At 34.6% G+C, this 18,218-nt stretch overlaps 1 protein-coding gene across 1 annotated transcript in view; it reads right to left on the reverse strand.

The window, feature by feature from the left end:
• Positions 1 to 18,218, reverse strand: part of LOC149424254 (uncharacterized) — an 89,252-nt gene that overhangs the window by 24,794 nt on the left and 46,240 nt on the right. Inside the window, exons 3-4 of the mRNA XM_089631237.1 lie at positions 2,715 to 2,988; positions 1,068 to 1,232 (exon numbers count right to left, since the gene is read on the reverse strand). Of these exons, the coding sequence (XP_089487363.1) occupies positions 1,068 to 1,232; positions 2,715 to 2,988 (439 nt within the window). The remainder of the gene's footprint in view (positions 1 to 1,067; positions 1,233 to 2,714; positions 2,989 to 18,218) is intronic.

An 18,218-nucleotide genomic window follows, 5' to 3' on the forward strand; every position in this document is an offset into this window, starting at 1 on the left:
AATAGCCCACTATTTCGGTAGATGTTACTTTTGAAGCTATCATTTTGACATTTGATAAGTAGAAACTACGCCATTGATAAAAATGGAACGATACACGCTTCAACAACGCATTTAAATTATTAAAATTCACTTGAATGAATCAAATGCAAATCATCTTGAGCGATGAGGCCCATTTCCACCTCGGTGGCTTCGTCAACAAGCAAAATCGTCGCATCTGGGGCTCGGAAAACCCAAGAGTTATTGTTGAATAGCCTCTTTTTCTTCAACGTGTGACTGTTTGGTACGGTTTATAGTTCAGCGAAGTCATTGGACCCTACTTTTTCGAAAATGAGGCTGGAGCAACAGTTACGGTGAATGAATTCCGCTATCGAGAGATGATTAATGATTTTTTACTGCCGGAATTGGATGGTATTGATTTGGACAACGTTTACTTTCAACAAGACGGCGCTACGTGCCACACAAGTAACGAAACCATTGATGTTTTACGATTAAATATCAAAATAACACCTCTTATTGGAAAACCCTATATTTCAGCCAACTTCGTGGTAGGGCTATAATTGCAGGACTAAATTGATCCAACGACCATGTGACAATGAGTTAATACGAGTTTGTATTAACGTATTCAACAACTTCCGTATGTACCGTGTGTATGGCAACCAATTAAGAGCATTATACCAGTTTACAAGATTTCGACAGTCAATCTTGGTCATGACGGTAAACTTTTTCTAGTGCGTTTTCGGTATTCTGAATTTAATTTTGCTTCAATGTTTTATTATCTAGAATCATAATATTTTTATGATGTGAAGTATCTATTGTTTTATAATAATATGACCATGTTGATATTCTTTAATTAAAATACGTTAATTGAACTTTTTAGAGGTATGAAGTCTAATTCTAGTCATTACACATGACGATCCATAATAATAATATTTCTTTTGTAGCTCTATGACAAAGCCTGACTTTCAGTTGTATTTTCGAATTACATTTCTTCAGGATTCGGTCCCGTGCCACCAGCAATTTCACATTACACACCACAAGAAGAAGATACAATTAGGTTATTCACTTACCAACTGATTCTGATACGCAGTGACCGCCGTGAAGATGGACTCGGGGAAGATGAAGGTCTTGAAGTCCTCCTGCTCCAGGTCCGTGATGGGCGAGTTGCCCGACCCCTCCCGCCTCCTCACCAGGTGGATGCGGGGCTGGTACTTGTGCATGGAGTTCAGCACCAACTGGAATTCAACAATCATACGTCAATACTCATCACATGATTATTATTAAAACTCTCAGATAGACTGCTTTTTATTTTTTAAATCTTTGATGGTATTATAAACAGCCCTGCTTTACCTAGCATAATTATCCTTAAAAATTAGATCAAAATGGCCGAGTAGTTTGAGGCGTTGTCCCGGTAAGACAGATCCTGTGTTGGATGTTCAGTTGCGACCGTTTTTCTGTTTCTTGATCTATGTCGTGTATTGTTAGATTTATTAGTATTATCTTCTTCTTCAGTGATTAATATTACATTGGCGGGGTATAACTTTCAAAAGTAAAAAAAACGTTATTCCAAAAATTGAATGAAATAACTTTCGATGTATCTCCTCAATAACTACTTCAGAAATAGCATAGAGAAAGTACGACGTTAAATACCATTTAACTTCTCACCCTGGAAATGGGAATGGTAATACCAGGGCAGTTTATTTGAAAAAATTTAAGTTATTAGCCAAGGCACAACTTTGAAGGGATACTTCAGATCCTTGATTTTGTAAAGGCACCGCCAGGAAACTGTATATATAATGCACCTATGGAATTTTAATAGTCAATTGTACTTCGCGAAGTGGAGGCAATAAACGCCGAAGTGCTCCGTGCATATTTTAACATGTTTTACTGTTTGTAATATGCGGTAAGTCACCCTTTTAATCAGTGGAGTTATTCTATTACTTACAGTGTTCATTGAAACGCCACGTAAACCTGAGTTATTCTCTATTGGACGGACATTAAATACAGCACACAGCTATTACTGATTTATGTCAGTGGGCATCAACAAATAGAAAAATTGACCCCTTGTCCAAAACACAATGCGATGTAAAATAAAGCAACGAATTACTAAACATTTCAGTTACGGTTAAATTGCATGTGACTATAATAATGTGTAATTCAAATACCACATTTTAGATTTTAGGTCCTACATTAAAATAATGCTGGACTAAACATATTGTCTTCATGTTACATTTCAACAGCGTTTCGGTGATACAAAAGGATCATTATGGCAATGCTTGCTTTACAATGAAAAATGGGAAATGGGTGTGGGTTATAAAATATATCATTATTGCATTTCATATTATAGTGTTGGTTTTATATTGTGGGGAAAAAGCTCTCATGTTGAGAGAATAGAACAATGCTGGAGAGAAATTGTTTTATTCAATGACCACAAGTGGTGAGTACGATCAATGATGGGGAGGAAAGATAATCTTAAGGTCTTAATAGACCATGATGGAAAGGATGTAATAGGTACAGAATATTCAAAATATGGGACAAGTATATCTACTAGGCAACCGATGACAATTTAAACTATAACTGTGCGATACCAGATTGAAGAGATTAGCTCTCGCATAACAGGCTGAAATAAGTGTTATCACTCATCAAAAGTCTTGCTGGCCACCTCGGTTCGTCTCGCCAGGAAAGTAATTAAATGTAGCGAAATGTGAAGTCCTTACTTGTCCATTTTTATCCATCTCGTTGTTGGTGAGCTTGACCTTCTCGAAGGAGACGACCTGCTTGCGCAGCTGTTCGCCCGTGAAGGGGGAGTCGGGGTGCGCGTAGAGGCGCGCGGGCGCGGGCGGGTCCGCCTTGCCCGCCACCAGCCACGAGGATCGGTGGTAGGCGTAGCGGTAGCGCTTGCCGTCTACGGGCACGATGTCCAGCAGCACGACGTAGCGGTGGCCCGCGCCCACGCCGGTGAAGGACACGCGCAGGGTCGGGAACATCCGCCTACAGAATAAAATACGAACAATAGTTATAACAAATCATGTCTTTGATGCTTGGATTATTAAAATCAATCTAAACATAATGTTAAATGGTGTATGAAAAATGTTGAAATGTAAGGGAGAGGTCCCTGTATGAAGTGTTTAGGGAGTTCGAAAATAAGTTAGGAGGAAAATACCTGCATAATGAAGAAATCTTTTTAGTTAAGAAATAAACATTAATTATTTTTAGGTCACTTTTTCATTCGGTTACTACCCGCCTTAGCCCTCACTAATTTCGAATTTCGTATTTTTAACAGTACCTAAGTACTGAGTCTTATTTTTTAAGAGTTAAACAAACGTTCGAAATTAACTTACTAACGAGAATTGGTTGAACTGTATCCGAAATTACAAACAGAAAAGCTGTGCAAATTTCCTGACGCCACATTTTGTTTTTCGTGAACTTTTAGTGTATATTTTGATGCAGTCTATAAAAGCACACATATTCTCAAAATGATAACACGGAGAAAACTTACTGAAAATACTCTTAATTTATTAAAAATCTGGTCAAATTATTCGTTTTCTTGTTAAAAATGGGACTGTAGGCCTTCAACGAATGAATTGGCAGAGTTCCTAATAAAGTATCAGTTAAAAGCGAGTGTTTTATGAGAACGGCGAAACACGTGTTCATACAAATACTGATATTGATATTTACATACTGATATTGTCGCATTCCGTCATGATATTTACTAGGAAAAGAACACGTGTTCTTGATATATTCTGAATCACTAAAATTTTATCAGGAAATTGACATGCCAATTTCACGTACCGTATCACCATATCATATCGTATACCGTATCGCGCACATTCAATACTATAATCAATATAAATCTATCATAAAAACAATAAAGCCGTAAAAGGCTAACCCAATTATTTCACCAAGTCGACATTTTCAATAAACCCACCTTGGTCAAACATTTGTCGTTCAGTATTCATGGTTGACACCTCCCACATTAACCGTCTCCTGCAGGTGCTCTCACCACCGGGTCTACGTACTACAGGTCAGCGGACGTGACCTGCTCTGCCACCCACCGATAACACCCAACACCGCCTATTGCCACCTGATGCCACCCACTTCCACCCAATAACGCCTACTGGCTACCGGCTACCAGGTACCAGGGTGCCAGAATACGGGCGAGTGAGCCAGACGGGTGGTCGTAAGGAATTCTGTCAGCGATACGTCGGACATCAAATTTGAGATAGTTTATTATTTGTTGGAAGTTTGCGTTTAGAATTCTCAAGTTTCTACACTTTCGGAAGATGCCAAATGTCAGGGAGGAAGGTTATAGAAAGGGGGAATGGGGTTGCCATATCAAAAAGCCTACTGTGTGCTCCTTATTACGTTTATATCTATGTAAAAGTTCTAACAAAGTTCTTGACAGAAAGTTACATCATCTCTCTGCACAGTCTTCAGTTGTACTTATTTGTACCTATGACGCGTAATGCATAACTTATTGTTTGCCAACAGTATATTATCAGTGAAATTCAAAACAATTAAGAGATTGAATTCACAAACAGCGGATGATACACAGGAGTAATATACACGTAATTTCCATCGAATAAAAAAACTTTAGCTAAATGGTTCACAAGTTATAATTTTTTTTTTTAATGTGATACGGCACAAGAGTCCCAACTGTCCCAACCGTCTGGAGCCAGGAAGACTATGTCATCCCTAATCGGAAATATTGTAAGGCTGAAGGTAATTGGGAGACGAAGGAAATGGGGAAGAAGCAGGAGGTGAAGTACCTGGCTATTCAGATCTTGTTACCAAACATAACCAAAGCCATTTCAAGCAACATTTCAAATCTGAATTGTGGTCTTACACCAGGGCGATGATGAGAGTATCATCCACTCTGGAACGAGCCGTAATTGTACTATAATTAATTTAAATGAGTAATTTGTGCAATAGCACAAACTAATTAAGTAAAATTTACTTGCGCACGCCAGGATTTGAACCCGCAACCTGCATTTTGCTAGTCGAGAGACTTACCCTTCGACCACGGAGGCCGTTAAATATACTAGACATAGAACTTGTTTCGGGAAAGCGCTGATTTTTAAGTTAATTGGGGATTACATTTGACCTACCTACCACCTAACCTCACATAATCGTTAACTTTTTGAAACGATTCCGAATCTGAATTTTATATAATCCGATCTATGGGTTTCAAATGATTCTGGAAAATACGTAGCACCACAAAATCGTTAACTTTTTGAAACGATTCCGAATCTGAGTTTTATATAATCCGATATATGGGTTTTCAAATGATTCTGGAAAATACGTAGCACCAAAAAATCGTTAACTTTTTGAAACGATTCCGAATCTGAGTTTTATATAATCCGATATATGGGTTTTCAAATGATTCTGGAAAATACGTAGCACCACAAAATCTCTCAAGCAGAGGTGTGCGGAGAAAAGGCGATATCTCGAAGACATTCGCCGGGGCTCCCAGGTCATTGGATGGGAACGTGTCGGGACATTGGGGACATTCGGTGATATGGCCAGGAGTGGAGGGGAGGGGGGCGCTGTCAGCGGCGGAGGTGACAAGTGCGCCACTCGCGCTGATTGGTCGCCGCCCTGGGGTGGCTTCGGCGGCGTGTGGGCTGCGGGAGGGAGAGCGGGGGGTGGTACTGCCGGACACTAAGTGACTGCGTGATAGATGAAATTTACTCCACTCGCGGGAGATGAGTTGATGCCTGGGAACGTTTATGAATATTCACGCCATATTCTCACCTACAGGGTTGGAATAAAATATCTTTCTCTCTATCGAAAATTCAGTCATTTTTCTCATGAACAAATAAAACAATACTCAATAAAACTGGTAAAATGCTTAAACGACCACCCTGAAAAATTCCTGTTTATTTTCAGTTTTAAAGTATCTCAATTTCAGGAAATATTAATATCATTTTAATACTTGAGTATTCAGTTAAACCAGAGCAGAACGCATCCCGGTTTTGAGAAGAAAAACATAATTGAATAAGTACTGTAACCCGTTCAAATTATGAATGACAGAATTTGTCTTCAAGTATACTGACGAATAGCACTTAACAGGCGTATTTGATTACCAAAGCACCTAAAGATATTTGAAGGAAACTGTATTTACACTAGTGCAGAGTGTAGTGTGGTGTTTTCTTTTTTTTTACTCACTTTTAACCTATCCTACTTCGTCCCACTACAGAATATTTTATAAAAAAAGAAAATGAAATACAAACATGGAACATAATAATGACATGCTTCCATTCTTGCAACTTGCAATCCTACAAAGCCACTGATATAAAATATGAAGAAAAACGGTGTATTTATCCTATTATAATATAAAGAAATTTCTGCAATTTAAAATACTGCGACAAACGACCCTTCTAATAAAACACTGCAAATATCGTGCGATAAATGAATAGGGAACTGAACACATTAGATTATTAGGTATTCCGTCCACAGTGTACCGTAGCGCAGTTAGTATAAGGGCTAATCATTACCTGCATTTCTGCATTCAAAGAAACATTACACAACTGCTCTGTTATTTTATGTCATTTTTTAAAGTATCCATCATTAACTCACACTGAAAATTGGACGATAAAGATACTCGTACACCACGCGGTGGCTATGTTAATGACTGTACGTATCACGATTGATGTATTGTTTTGTCTAATATTGTTTATTCGATTCGTATGTACCTTTACTTTAATATTAATAAATGAGTGCAAAACTAGTCAAGTTATGAATAGGCACCGATAAGAGTACTTGCTTGTTTTTTTTTACTTTTCCATCGACGTGATGGGTTGAAATCATTAGTCACTTATAATAATTATTTGAAAAGGTTGATTGGCTAACAGATCAGATATATGAAATATATTATGATGTATGTGAAGCATAAAACTGGCAGAAGAAGGAAGAATGTTATTGAGAGCAGTAGAAATTAAATCCCAAATGAATGGTAAACCATGAATGAACACTAGACACAGTTAATAAAAAATTGTAAAGGACGCTTGTAGAGCGTATGTATGATAAAATGGTTCCACGATAACTCAACACAGTGACAATTCAACAGACTTTTAAAAAGAGATATAAAGTCATTAGAAGGGATGAAAAAAAATTTAACCCAACCTACTTAACCCAGTAAATAAAGTTTTTGTTTCATCACTTTCCATGACTTTATATAAATTTTTAAAGATGTGATGAATTATCATTGTGATGATTTATCCGGTCATCAATAAAATGAGTATCAGAAGATTATAATATGAAACCGAAGTGAAGATACAGAGTGATCAAATCAATCAAATTCATAGGTTGTGCACAGTTATACAAGTCCCAAGTCCTTGTTATATGGCGTTCCATACTCCTACTGTTCTGTAATTAAACAGCGTTCAGACACATCAATGCTTTATTTATTTTTTTGATGATAAAATAATATTTAAGAGACGAGGTTTTTTACGCATAACACAAAGGATAACGTATTATTTTAAAGGATTAATTATTAACCTGAAACACTTACATAAAATGAAAAAATCTTCACTCAACACAAACAAACACTCTTCATAAAAGCTTATATTTCATAAGAAAACAGCTAATGTTGTTCAGACCTCTGAATTGCACCAGAATTCCATTAACGGAAGCACAGCGTTACACTGCATAGCTTATAACACGTTCATACAATACCCGTGTTACATGTGTTAGATTAAAAATATAGTTACTAATGGGACTACGCGACAATTAGCGAAAGCCGCATGGGCGTCGGAGCGTTCATGCGGCGTCGGAAATGGCGCGAAGTGACGCTGGGCGCCCCCGACTCCCGCCATCCACCTCCTCTCACGGCCTATTGGCAGACGATTACAGGACTTGCGACCTCCCAAAATAACCGGAACTGATTTATCGCAGAAGGTTAATTATCCGTTGTCTTGAGAAGTTTCAATGGCGAACGGATGAACGGATGAAATGAACGGGATGGAGGGTGACAATTTGGTTAATGACTTGATAAACACGTACACTTTCATATCTAATTAAAACTCGCCGCATGGGAAGAACAAACAATGATATTTTCTTTTTATATTTAGATTCTGGGCTGGGTGAAATTCAACAAAAGCATTAATTATATTTCACTTTCTTACAAAACTAACGCAAATTAAAATTTCTTATTTTTGGTGTTCTTTATTGAATCAACAACAGCTATAACAAACTTGCTCAATTAATGTTATTTTCATACAAAATAGTCAAGAAAAGTACAAAGGCGTACAATTTATGGCAGTTAATGTTTTTTTTTCCTTTCTTTGCTTTACTGTGTGTATGATGTTACTTCATTCACTTTAACTAGAATTTAAATACAATATAATATTTATTATGATTGTTACTTATATAAATATAGACAATAATTATCATTTTCGTCGTTGTTTCACCTTCCTAAAGAAGAAAACGCAATCCTATATGTAATTCTTGAAAAATGTTTAAATTTTAAATTTTTTCAAAGATAATAAATAAATAATACATTATTCCCAATGAGTTAAATAAAACTCATTTCGTGAAAGACATCACTATACAAATAAAAGGAAGTTATTTTTATACACGAATACGAATTTAAAAGGATACAATGAAGAGTGTACATAGAATTTAAAACAGACTAGAAAGATTGAACAATATTTCCTAAATAAATTAAAAATATATATACAGATATCAGAGTGGTCCAAAGAAAGACTGTGTAACTGGTTAATAAAGCTATCAAAGAAATATATTTTAAGAGATTTTACCAATATTATTTGTTTGTTATTGGACATTTTAGGATACTAGGTAATGCGCTGTGTTGCGTATATGCAAAGTATTGTAAAGAGTTAATTTCAAATCTATTCGTTTGAGTAATAATTAAGAAATAAATGTGATATTTAATAATTTAATATTAAATAGATCGAAAAAGAAACTGCTCGTCTCGTGTGGTGAGTATTTTTATTGTAAATTATCTATGTTCAACTTTTTCTCCGACACAATTTTAAGAATAATTATAATCCCATTTACATCCGCCGCGTTGGACAACTTCAAAGGGAAACATACATCTGTCTTTCCCTTGTCATACACAACAACGAGACGTTTTTTAGACCGAATTAAAATAATTAATTGAGTTACAAGTATCCATCGCGAACGTTACTTTCAAGCGTCGCTTGGCGTTCCGACGCATTTCAAATGCGGCGGAGCATCGCGACGCATTTAATTCTGACCGGACGGCGTCAAGTTTTACAAAATCCTACAATAGAAAGGTACTTACCTTAGGATAGTGGGCAGCTTAACGTGATAGAAATGAGATTTACTTTTTATGCGGTGCTTTTCAGCGGAGTTAAAACTGAAAATGCGTACCAGTCATAAAATAAAGAAATGTCAGCGTAATCAATGGAAAACGAAAGGATTTTATTAGACATTGCTACATTTGAAGCAAATTAATCGTATAATGTTGAATCCGCAAAAGTTGCATACAAAAGTGGAAAAAATGTATCAGTTTTAGCTTGTCATTTCTATAATAAGTTTATTATAACCATTATTAAAGCCATTATTATCACGATGAATAGTAGAAATCGTTCTTTATGATATTTATAAAGGAGGCAATGGTTACACTTGGGTTACACGCATAGTTAAATTTTAATTTACTTTCTGATTCAATGGTGATGAAATCTAAAATAAATTATTTACTATTTGCAATGCATTAGTGGGCCCTTGAGGTGATTTTTCACAAAAACGGCGCTCTACAAATTATCCAATTATTATTATTATTATTATTATTATATTATGTACTTAAAATTTTTGAAAATAAAAAGTTTCACTGTCAGTAACGCTTAAAATGTGCTCAAACTGCTTTCCAAACAAACAATATTAAATATCAGACATGATACGTTATATATTAATAAATAAACAAATTAAAATTAATAAATTAATAAATAAATAAATAAATAAATAAATAAATAAATAAATAAATAAATAAATAAATAAATAAATAAATAAATAAATAAATAAATAAATAAATAAATAAATAAATAAATAAATAAATAAATAAATAAACAAATAAATAAATAAAAAAATAAATAAATAAATAAATAAATAAATAAATAAATAGATAAATAAATAAATAAATAAATATAATATAATATATCATGTCTCAGGCATTCAAGTCCTGATGACAACCCCCTCTACCGCCTACCCGTAGCCATTATTCACCCTCCTTGATGCGTCGGCTATAATTTAAAAAAATACGTTTGTGTACCTAAATGAGACTTTATAAAAAAAAAAAAAAGTGGGTGTGTCAAGCCTACGCAAGACAGAAGTGAAACTTCTAGTTTCAGCTGATGCTTGGCGTGGCGCAGTTCGCTGGTGTCTGAGAGAGAGGAAAGAAGAGAAGAGAGAGAACGTTCGTGAGCGGCTCCCCCACCTCAACAAGGTTTCACTTCAAAAATGCCACAGCCGAGAATCGAACCTCGCTTAACTGATTGAAAGCCAACCACGCTGAGCACCAACTGTAAGCAAAGCCGCATAAATTGATTATATTATGTAGGTTCTGAAAATATGAGAGCTTGTTATGTTTTATAATGTTACCTACATCACACCCAAAATATAATATATTTTTAAAAATAATGTACAATGTACAGAAATAGAATCCCACACAAGATCGCGTAGTGCGCTCTAGCGAACGGATATTTTATCAGAGGGAGATAGTTTTAATTTTTTTTTCTGTAAATTATTACATATTATCAAAATAAATAAATTAATTAAATAAATGTAATACAATTATCATAATATACGGATTAGATAATAATTTTAATCCAACACAATAACGCAAAGCGCGCTCTAGCGGAGTAATGTTTTATCACAGTGAGATAAGTGTTTTTATTATTTTGCAATATTATTTTCTTTTAAAAAATGTTCTGACCTACTAAAAAATAAGATATTGAATGAAAAAGGCGTTAAAAACAAAAAAATAATGTGCGATGGCCGAGAATCGAACTCGGATCAACTGCTTGGAAGTCAACTATGCTGACCATTACACCACCAACGCCAGTTGTCGAGATGAGCTAAGAAGCATTTATATGTTACTTCAAAACTTTGACTAGATCAAATGAACTTTAATCGGTGGTGGGGGTACCCGCATTTTCGTTTCGGTCATGAGTCGGTTTTACTCCGGTCCTAGAAATTGCATGACGCGCGTAAAGAAGTTTCACTTCAAAAATGAATTATATAACATCTTTAAAAAGTGCTTACATAATATAATATACATCCTAAAAATCCAACGAGTGACATTTCTACAATTTGCAAAACAAATGGGTTAAATTGTCCTCTTAACTCGCTACAAAAAATAATACGTTATATATACATAATAAGTGCAAGTTTAACATTATTTTCATTTATAATTGGTTTAAAATTACCAATACGAGAAAAATAAAACTAATTTAGTAAGTACATACTGGAACTTCCAAAGTTCCGTGCTTTACGATAGATAAATTACCCCATTTCTTAAACTCGCATACTTCTCTCAACTTTCGTCTATAGGGTAGGTATATATATAAATTATATTTAACTACGTTATAGTTTAGATTAGATGTTTTTTAAGTAATTGGCATAATTTGTAAAGCATAAACGTAAGAATAAGGCGCTTATACTTGCAAAGATTTCCTGCAGAAAGAGTGTTTTTTATAATATATAGGTAGGTACTTTACAAAATTAAAATGATCGATATAAACTTTTTTGTTTTAATGAAAGATAAATATTCTCGGGTTAAGAATAACCCAACACTGTTTTCAAAGCTCATTCTGCCGCCACTGTTGCTTGTGTCGTGATATTAGTGCGCCCTACTGTCGAATTTGGCAGCCATCTCTGGTCCGGAGCCCCTAAATACCTGAAAAAAACCCTTGACTCTGTGCAGAAACGGGCGGTCCGTTTGATAGATTCCCCAATCTTAACAAACGGACTGCAATCTTTAGAGCACAGGCGTCAGGTAGGTATGCTGTCCTTGTTCTATCGGTATTACAATGGAAAATGCTCTGAGGAACTACCGTCATTGATCCCTTCGGCACCGGTGCGTAGTCGGGATACACGCCAAACGCGCGCCCAACATTTGTACACGGTTGACATTTGTCACATGAGAACGGGTCGCTTCTACGATTCGTTCTTAAGTTCAACAGCTCGGCTGTGGAACGAACTGCCGGCCTCTGTGTTTCCTCCCTCCTACAACATGGGACTCTTCAAGACCCATGTTCACTCCTTCCTCTCCACAAAAAGACCCTCCACACAGCATCCCCAAAGATGACATAGGCCCTGAGGGAAATTATTTTCTTCAGGGCCTCCTGTGTGGAGTTAATGTAAAAAAAAGCCCCCACGACGCCTAGGTGGGACTCAGATGCGATGCCAACTCAGCCACTGACCGGCAACTATCACCATTAAAACCTGTATAGGTATGAACTATGTAACATTAAGATATTAGATTTAGCAGGATTTAATTCTTGACACTTGTTCCTCTACTCAGATACTGTGAATCACTAATAAATAATTTGCATTTACTTCAAATAGAAATCAGTCTCTGCATAAAAATGTTGACAAAAAGGTCAAAATAAAATTAAAATCATACTGATATATCTAACAAAAAAATACATGTTAACACTTTCATATTTGTCAAAATCAAAAAATATGTTTTATAAGAAAAAAAATATATAAAAATGCTTTGTGTAAATTTTTTAGTTTCGTAATTAAGACTAAGAACAAATTATATAATTTCCGTTCATAAAACAACCAAAAAATAATAACATAATTAATATTTTGGCTGTAACGCAATATTAATTGGGTGTCTGGCACTTTAATGCTGATAAGTTCTTGTAATTCGGGGTCTGATCAAAGGTCCGGAAATCATTTCATTAATTGGTTAGTTAGCCGCATCGCGTATTAAATATGTGGCAATACGATTATTCTGTCTTCAGTCTCTTTGTTTTTAACATTCTGTGTCATTTTAATTCGTGTAATGTGTCTCCAGTGAATTTCAGGGACCATTTCCTTCTTTCTGTTTCAAACGCGTCTAGCCGCTAGAATGTTATATTTTTAGTAGTTGTATTATTATTTGTTCCATGATCCTTCTATCCGTTATGAATACATATCCTAATATTTGTGCTTTGTCCACAAATTTTTGCCCTTTCAAAATAATTTTTTTTTAATAAATGCGTTTTATATATTATTAAACGTGTTCAATAAATGGGATTATACAGTTTTAAGTACCTACACATATTTCTGCATTTATGATTTCTGTGTAAGTGTGTTTGCTACTCAAGGAGGTAATGAAACTGATTATAATCTGTATTGATATCTCAAGACGTCTAAAACTTACAAAATTTTGTACACCTACCAATTAATTTTAAACACACTATGATACACAAATGTGAACATATGCATTCATAATGTGTGAGTTTGGGAGAACATCTATGAAGTTAAAAATTAAAATTTTGTTTCGGTAAATTTTTATAATTGATGCGTAGGATTTAGTATATGTTAACTATTAAGCAATGTATGATAACGCAGCCCTCAATGCAAGTAAAAATATTACTATGCAAGTATTCTTTGGAGTCATATATAAGAGCAGAATTTAATTCTGTTGCACCTTTAAGAAGGATCCTCTAGGTTCTTCCAAGCTGAACTGCTGAAGGATATCTCTGTGAACTTGCTTTGAATTCCGACACCGTCGCTAGATGTCACCAGCGCCGGGCGTCGCATTACAGCCAGCTCGAGAAGCGACGCCTATATTATAGCGCGAGCATCTCCGTCGGCGTCGCGAAGCACCCATGCAGTAAAAACTTTAAACTTCACACGGTCGCCAGAAATGCCGATGACAGATATACGCACGTCAAATGTGGCATTCGCGAGCATCGGACCGAGCCGAGCTGTCTGTATGCAAATGGAAGTGTTACTTTTGAAGATAATTCCGACACAATTGCTTTGGAAATACGAGAATGCAGCGTCGCGCGCCGGACGGTCTGTCAGAGTGTGAAATTTCTGAGCTGACGATTTGTTGGCCAAATTTATTTGGCATTTGAGACACATTTAAATTAGTAATAGGTTTTAGAAATGCACAAAAATAGTAATTTCATTTTTTTAATAGAGCAAAATAAAAATAAAACTGAATTTCCTCAGAATTACCAACTTTAAAATCTAATAAGGTATCTATTATTAAAATCACCGTTTTTCCAGTTTTGAAAAGTCAAGCTACATACTTTATTTTACTAACCAACTTTGTACGCTGTTTGCCGTTTGCGCTAAACACGAGAAATAATCGGATGGCTATATCAATATTAAATTTCACTAGAGCAATCTTTAACTAAAGTAATGAGGTAATTTCATAACCGTAAGTTAGTAGAATTCGATAACAGAGTGGCACTTGATTCATTTTTCCCGAACTAGGACAGTTCAAAAGACTTCTCTCCGACTCCATTGATTTTCCCCATTTTCCACTTCGTACAAAGTGTAACTTTACTAAAAATGGCGGCCGCCCTTCGCCTCGCCATGGGCGGGGGTGACAGATGAACCTCAAAGAGTAATTTGAATAACACTTGAGGGTTCAGATGGCGCCATTGCACATAATTAATCTTCCAGAGCGATATTAGATCCACTGGGGTGGGCGGGATCCGAGATGTCTGAAGTCGGCGGAGTAGGGCGGAAGGTCAGAAGCGATATACTCCCTAGTCCCTAGGCCCGGGTCTATAGACGGCGAGCAGTCGAACGGCTGATGAGAAATTTAATGGCTTTTTAATATTCTAAGAGCGGTAAAGTATCAAGGATTGTGTAAGAGGGAAATAAGTGACTTTTTCCATACCTACCTACCGACCGACGAATGAAATAATTACCTTACGTTAATTGGTATACAGAAAATCGTTGTATTAATATGTACAAATACCTACATCGTCTGTGAATTTCCAATTAATCTTTATCAGCATTTTTCTTGTTTAAGTAGATTCTTTAACGCAATACAATTGTTCGAAATATCCAAAAATAGTTAACGTAACTAAATAACTATGCATTATTTAGATACAGGGCAAACAAATGACATACATGGCCCTTTACTTTAGTTAAAATTATATTCATAAAGATGAACATTGAACTGTTTGTAGTACAACGTGGTTTAAAAAAATAACTCTTACGAATACCTGAAATATGTACAACAATTGGACAAAGAACTTTCAAGTACATTGCGACTAAAATATACAAATATCATTCTTCACAAAATAATACAGTATTCACAAAAATCTCAACAAATTTAATATCTTGACTAAACATTGGATCCAATTATAATTTAGCTACTAACACAAATTTAAATTAAAAGTTTTCTAATCCCATTATTTTTACGAAATACCAATACCAACCTGAATTACATAATTCTCTCAAATGTCTTTGCTTCCAACTTATCAAAAAATAGATCAAACAGAAATTAACCTCGAATATAGATACACATTTTTTCAATAAAATATTTGTAATCTAGCATGTCTCGATACAGGATATCCTAGTGAAAAAGAAGAGATACGCAGTAAAAATATGTGTAAACCCTATTTTTATAGATGTGCCTAATACATTGAAATTTTAAATAGTGTTAATAAGTACTACCTACATGAATAATTTTTTAATAGATATGAATATAAGTCAGGAAAGTGGAAAAGAAGATATTGATTTGAGATTGATTATGTTTGAAAGCATTAAACTGGAACTCTGCTTCAACGCATGAACACCGTATCTTTAAAAAGTGTACCATTAGAATTTAATATCTACTAATATTACGACACAGTACAATACAAGTTCATCAATATCTAGTAATATTACGACACAGTATAATACATTTTGATCAATATCTAGTAATATTACGACACAATATAATACACGTTCATCAATATCTAGTGAAATTACAATACAGTATAATACGTGTTCATCAATATCTAAAAATACGAAGACACAGTATAATACATGTTCATCAATATTACTTCGAAAGCACTCAAAATCAAAAATACTGATGTGGAACAATTGTTCGTATTGTTAAGTGGTGATTTCAAGAAAACTATTATTGGAACTGTTTATATTCCTCCTAATGCCAACATATCAATCTATAAAAAACACTGTGAAGATGTTGAGTTAGTAAAAACAAAATATCCAAATCATCAAATAATTATTTGCGGTGATTATAATTTACCTAATTGCAATTTCAACGTTTTAGACAGTAATTTTAATTCAATACCAGCAACCGCCTGCGAACGAGTAATTCTAGATATGTCTTTACTTTTTAATTTAACCCAATATAACCATGTACGTAATATTAATAATCGTGTTCTAGATCTAGTTTTGTCAAATGAAAGCAACGTTATTATAAATGAATCATTAGAGTCTATTCTTCCGATAGACAACCACCATCCCCCACTAGCAATACTTATCTCTTGTACTAAAGAAGGCAATCAAAATAATTCAATTCCTACGTATAACTTTAAAAATGCGAATTATCGGGACATAAATGATCGTCTCCACAAGGAAGATTGGTCATTTCTTAAGGAAGGCGATATTAATCAAAATATTGAATCTTTTTATTACTTGCTGGATAAAATTATTACAGATCTCATCCCACTCATTCATTTTAAAGAATCAAAATATCCGAGATGGTTCAACAAAGAACTTGTTCAATTAACTGCCCTTAAAAAAGTTTTACATAAGAAATATAAAGAAGACAGGTCTTTATCAAATTATATTGAATTTAAAAACGTTAGAAAAGATTGTAAAATCTTATCAAAAATGTGCTACAATTCTTTTATTAATAATGTTGAAACTTCAATAAATCATAATGTAAAGTATTTTTGGAACTATGCAAAATCAATGAAAAATAACAACTTTGGTATACCCGCCAACTTGGAATATGCAGGTAAAAAGGCCAAAGACACTAAAAGTATCGCTGACCTTTTTGCTGATTTTTTTAAAAGCGTTTATGAATGTGAGACACCAGTTTCTGCTAGTACAGTATCAAATTTTACTACTGATCATAATCTTAATTTATCTTTTATCCACATAGAATATAATGATATATTGACTGAACTAAAATTACTAGATCAAAGCAAAAGTGGTGGACCAGATAAAATACCTCCTGTATTTTTGAATTATTGTGCTACCAATCTGGCGTATCCTTTATATTTGCTGTTTAATCAGTCTTTACGAACAGGATGTTTTCCTACTAAATGGAAATTCAGCTTTCTTACGCCTATTTTTAAAAAAGGCGATAAACACGAGGTGATTAATTACAGACCGGTGTGCCTTTTATCAACAATTCCTAAAGTTTTTGAAAAAATTCTTCTTAAAAAAGTTATTTTCCGATTAAACCACGTCATTTCTCCTAAGCAACATGGTTTCTCTACTGGAAAATCTACCCTATCTAACTTGTTAACCTATCAAAACTATATATCTGATTCCATGTCTAGTAAATGTCAAGTTGACTCTATTTATACCGATTTTAGCAAGGCGTTCGATAAAGTCAATCATGAGTTATTGCTGAATAAACTCCATAAATTCGGTATAGGTGGTTCACTATATAAGTGGTTTAATAGTTACTTGACCGACAGATTACTGGCTGTTAAAATTGATGGCACATTTTCATACAAATTCACTGCTACGAGTGGTGTTCCCCAGGGATCACACTTAGGACCAATCCTGTTTTTATTATTTGTCAATGATGTATTGTATATTTTCAATGATGTTCAAGTGTTAATGTTTGCAGACGACCTGAAATTATTCAAAGCAATCAGAAACATTAACGATTGCCATATATTGTCAAATAACTTGTCAAGATTAATTATATGGTGTCGTGATAACCGCTTGAAACTTAACATAAGCAAATGTCAAATTATGAGGTTTCATCGAATAAAGTATCCAATATTTTTTGATTATTCCATTAACAACATGTCGTTAGTATCTGTCTCGGAAATTAATGACTTAGGTATTTGGTTTGACACGAAACTTAACTTTATCAAGCATATTGAAATAATAACCAATAAAGCTTTGAAAATGTTGGGATTTATTTTAAGGGTATCTAGTGATTTCAATAATGTAAATACTGTAAAAACATTATATATGTCACTAGTAAGGAGTCATGTAGAATACAATTCCACGGTTTGGTCCCCAAATTATGAGGTTCATTCACATGCGATTGAAAGAATCCAAAATAAATTTTTAAGATA

The sequence above is a fragment of the Hesperophylax consimilis genome, chromosome 4, assembly GCF_061612785.1.
Source record: "Hesperophylax consimilis isolate HC1 chromosome 4, BYU_Hcon_1.0, whole genome shotgun sequence".
NCBI lineage: Eukaryota > Metazoa > Arthropoda > Insecta > Trichoptera > Limnephilidae > Hesperophylax > Hesperophylax consimilis.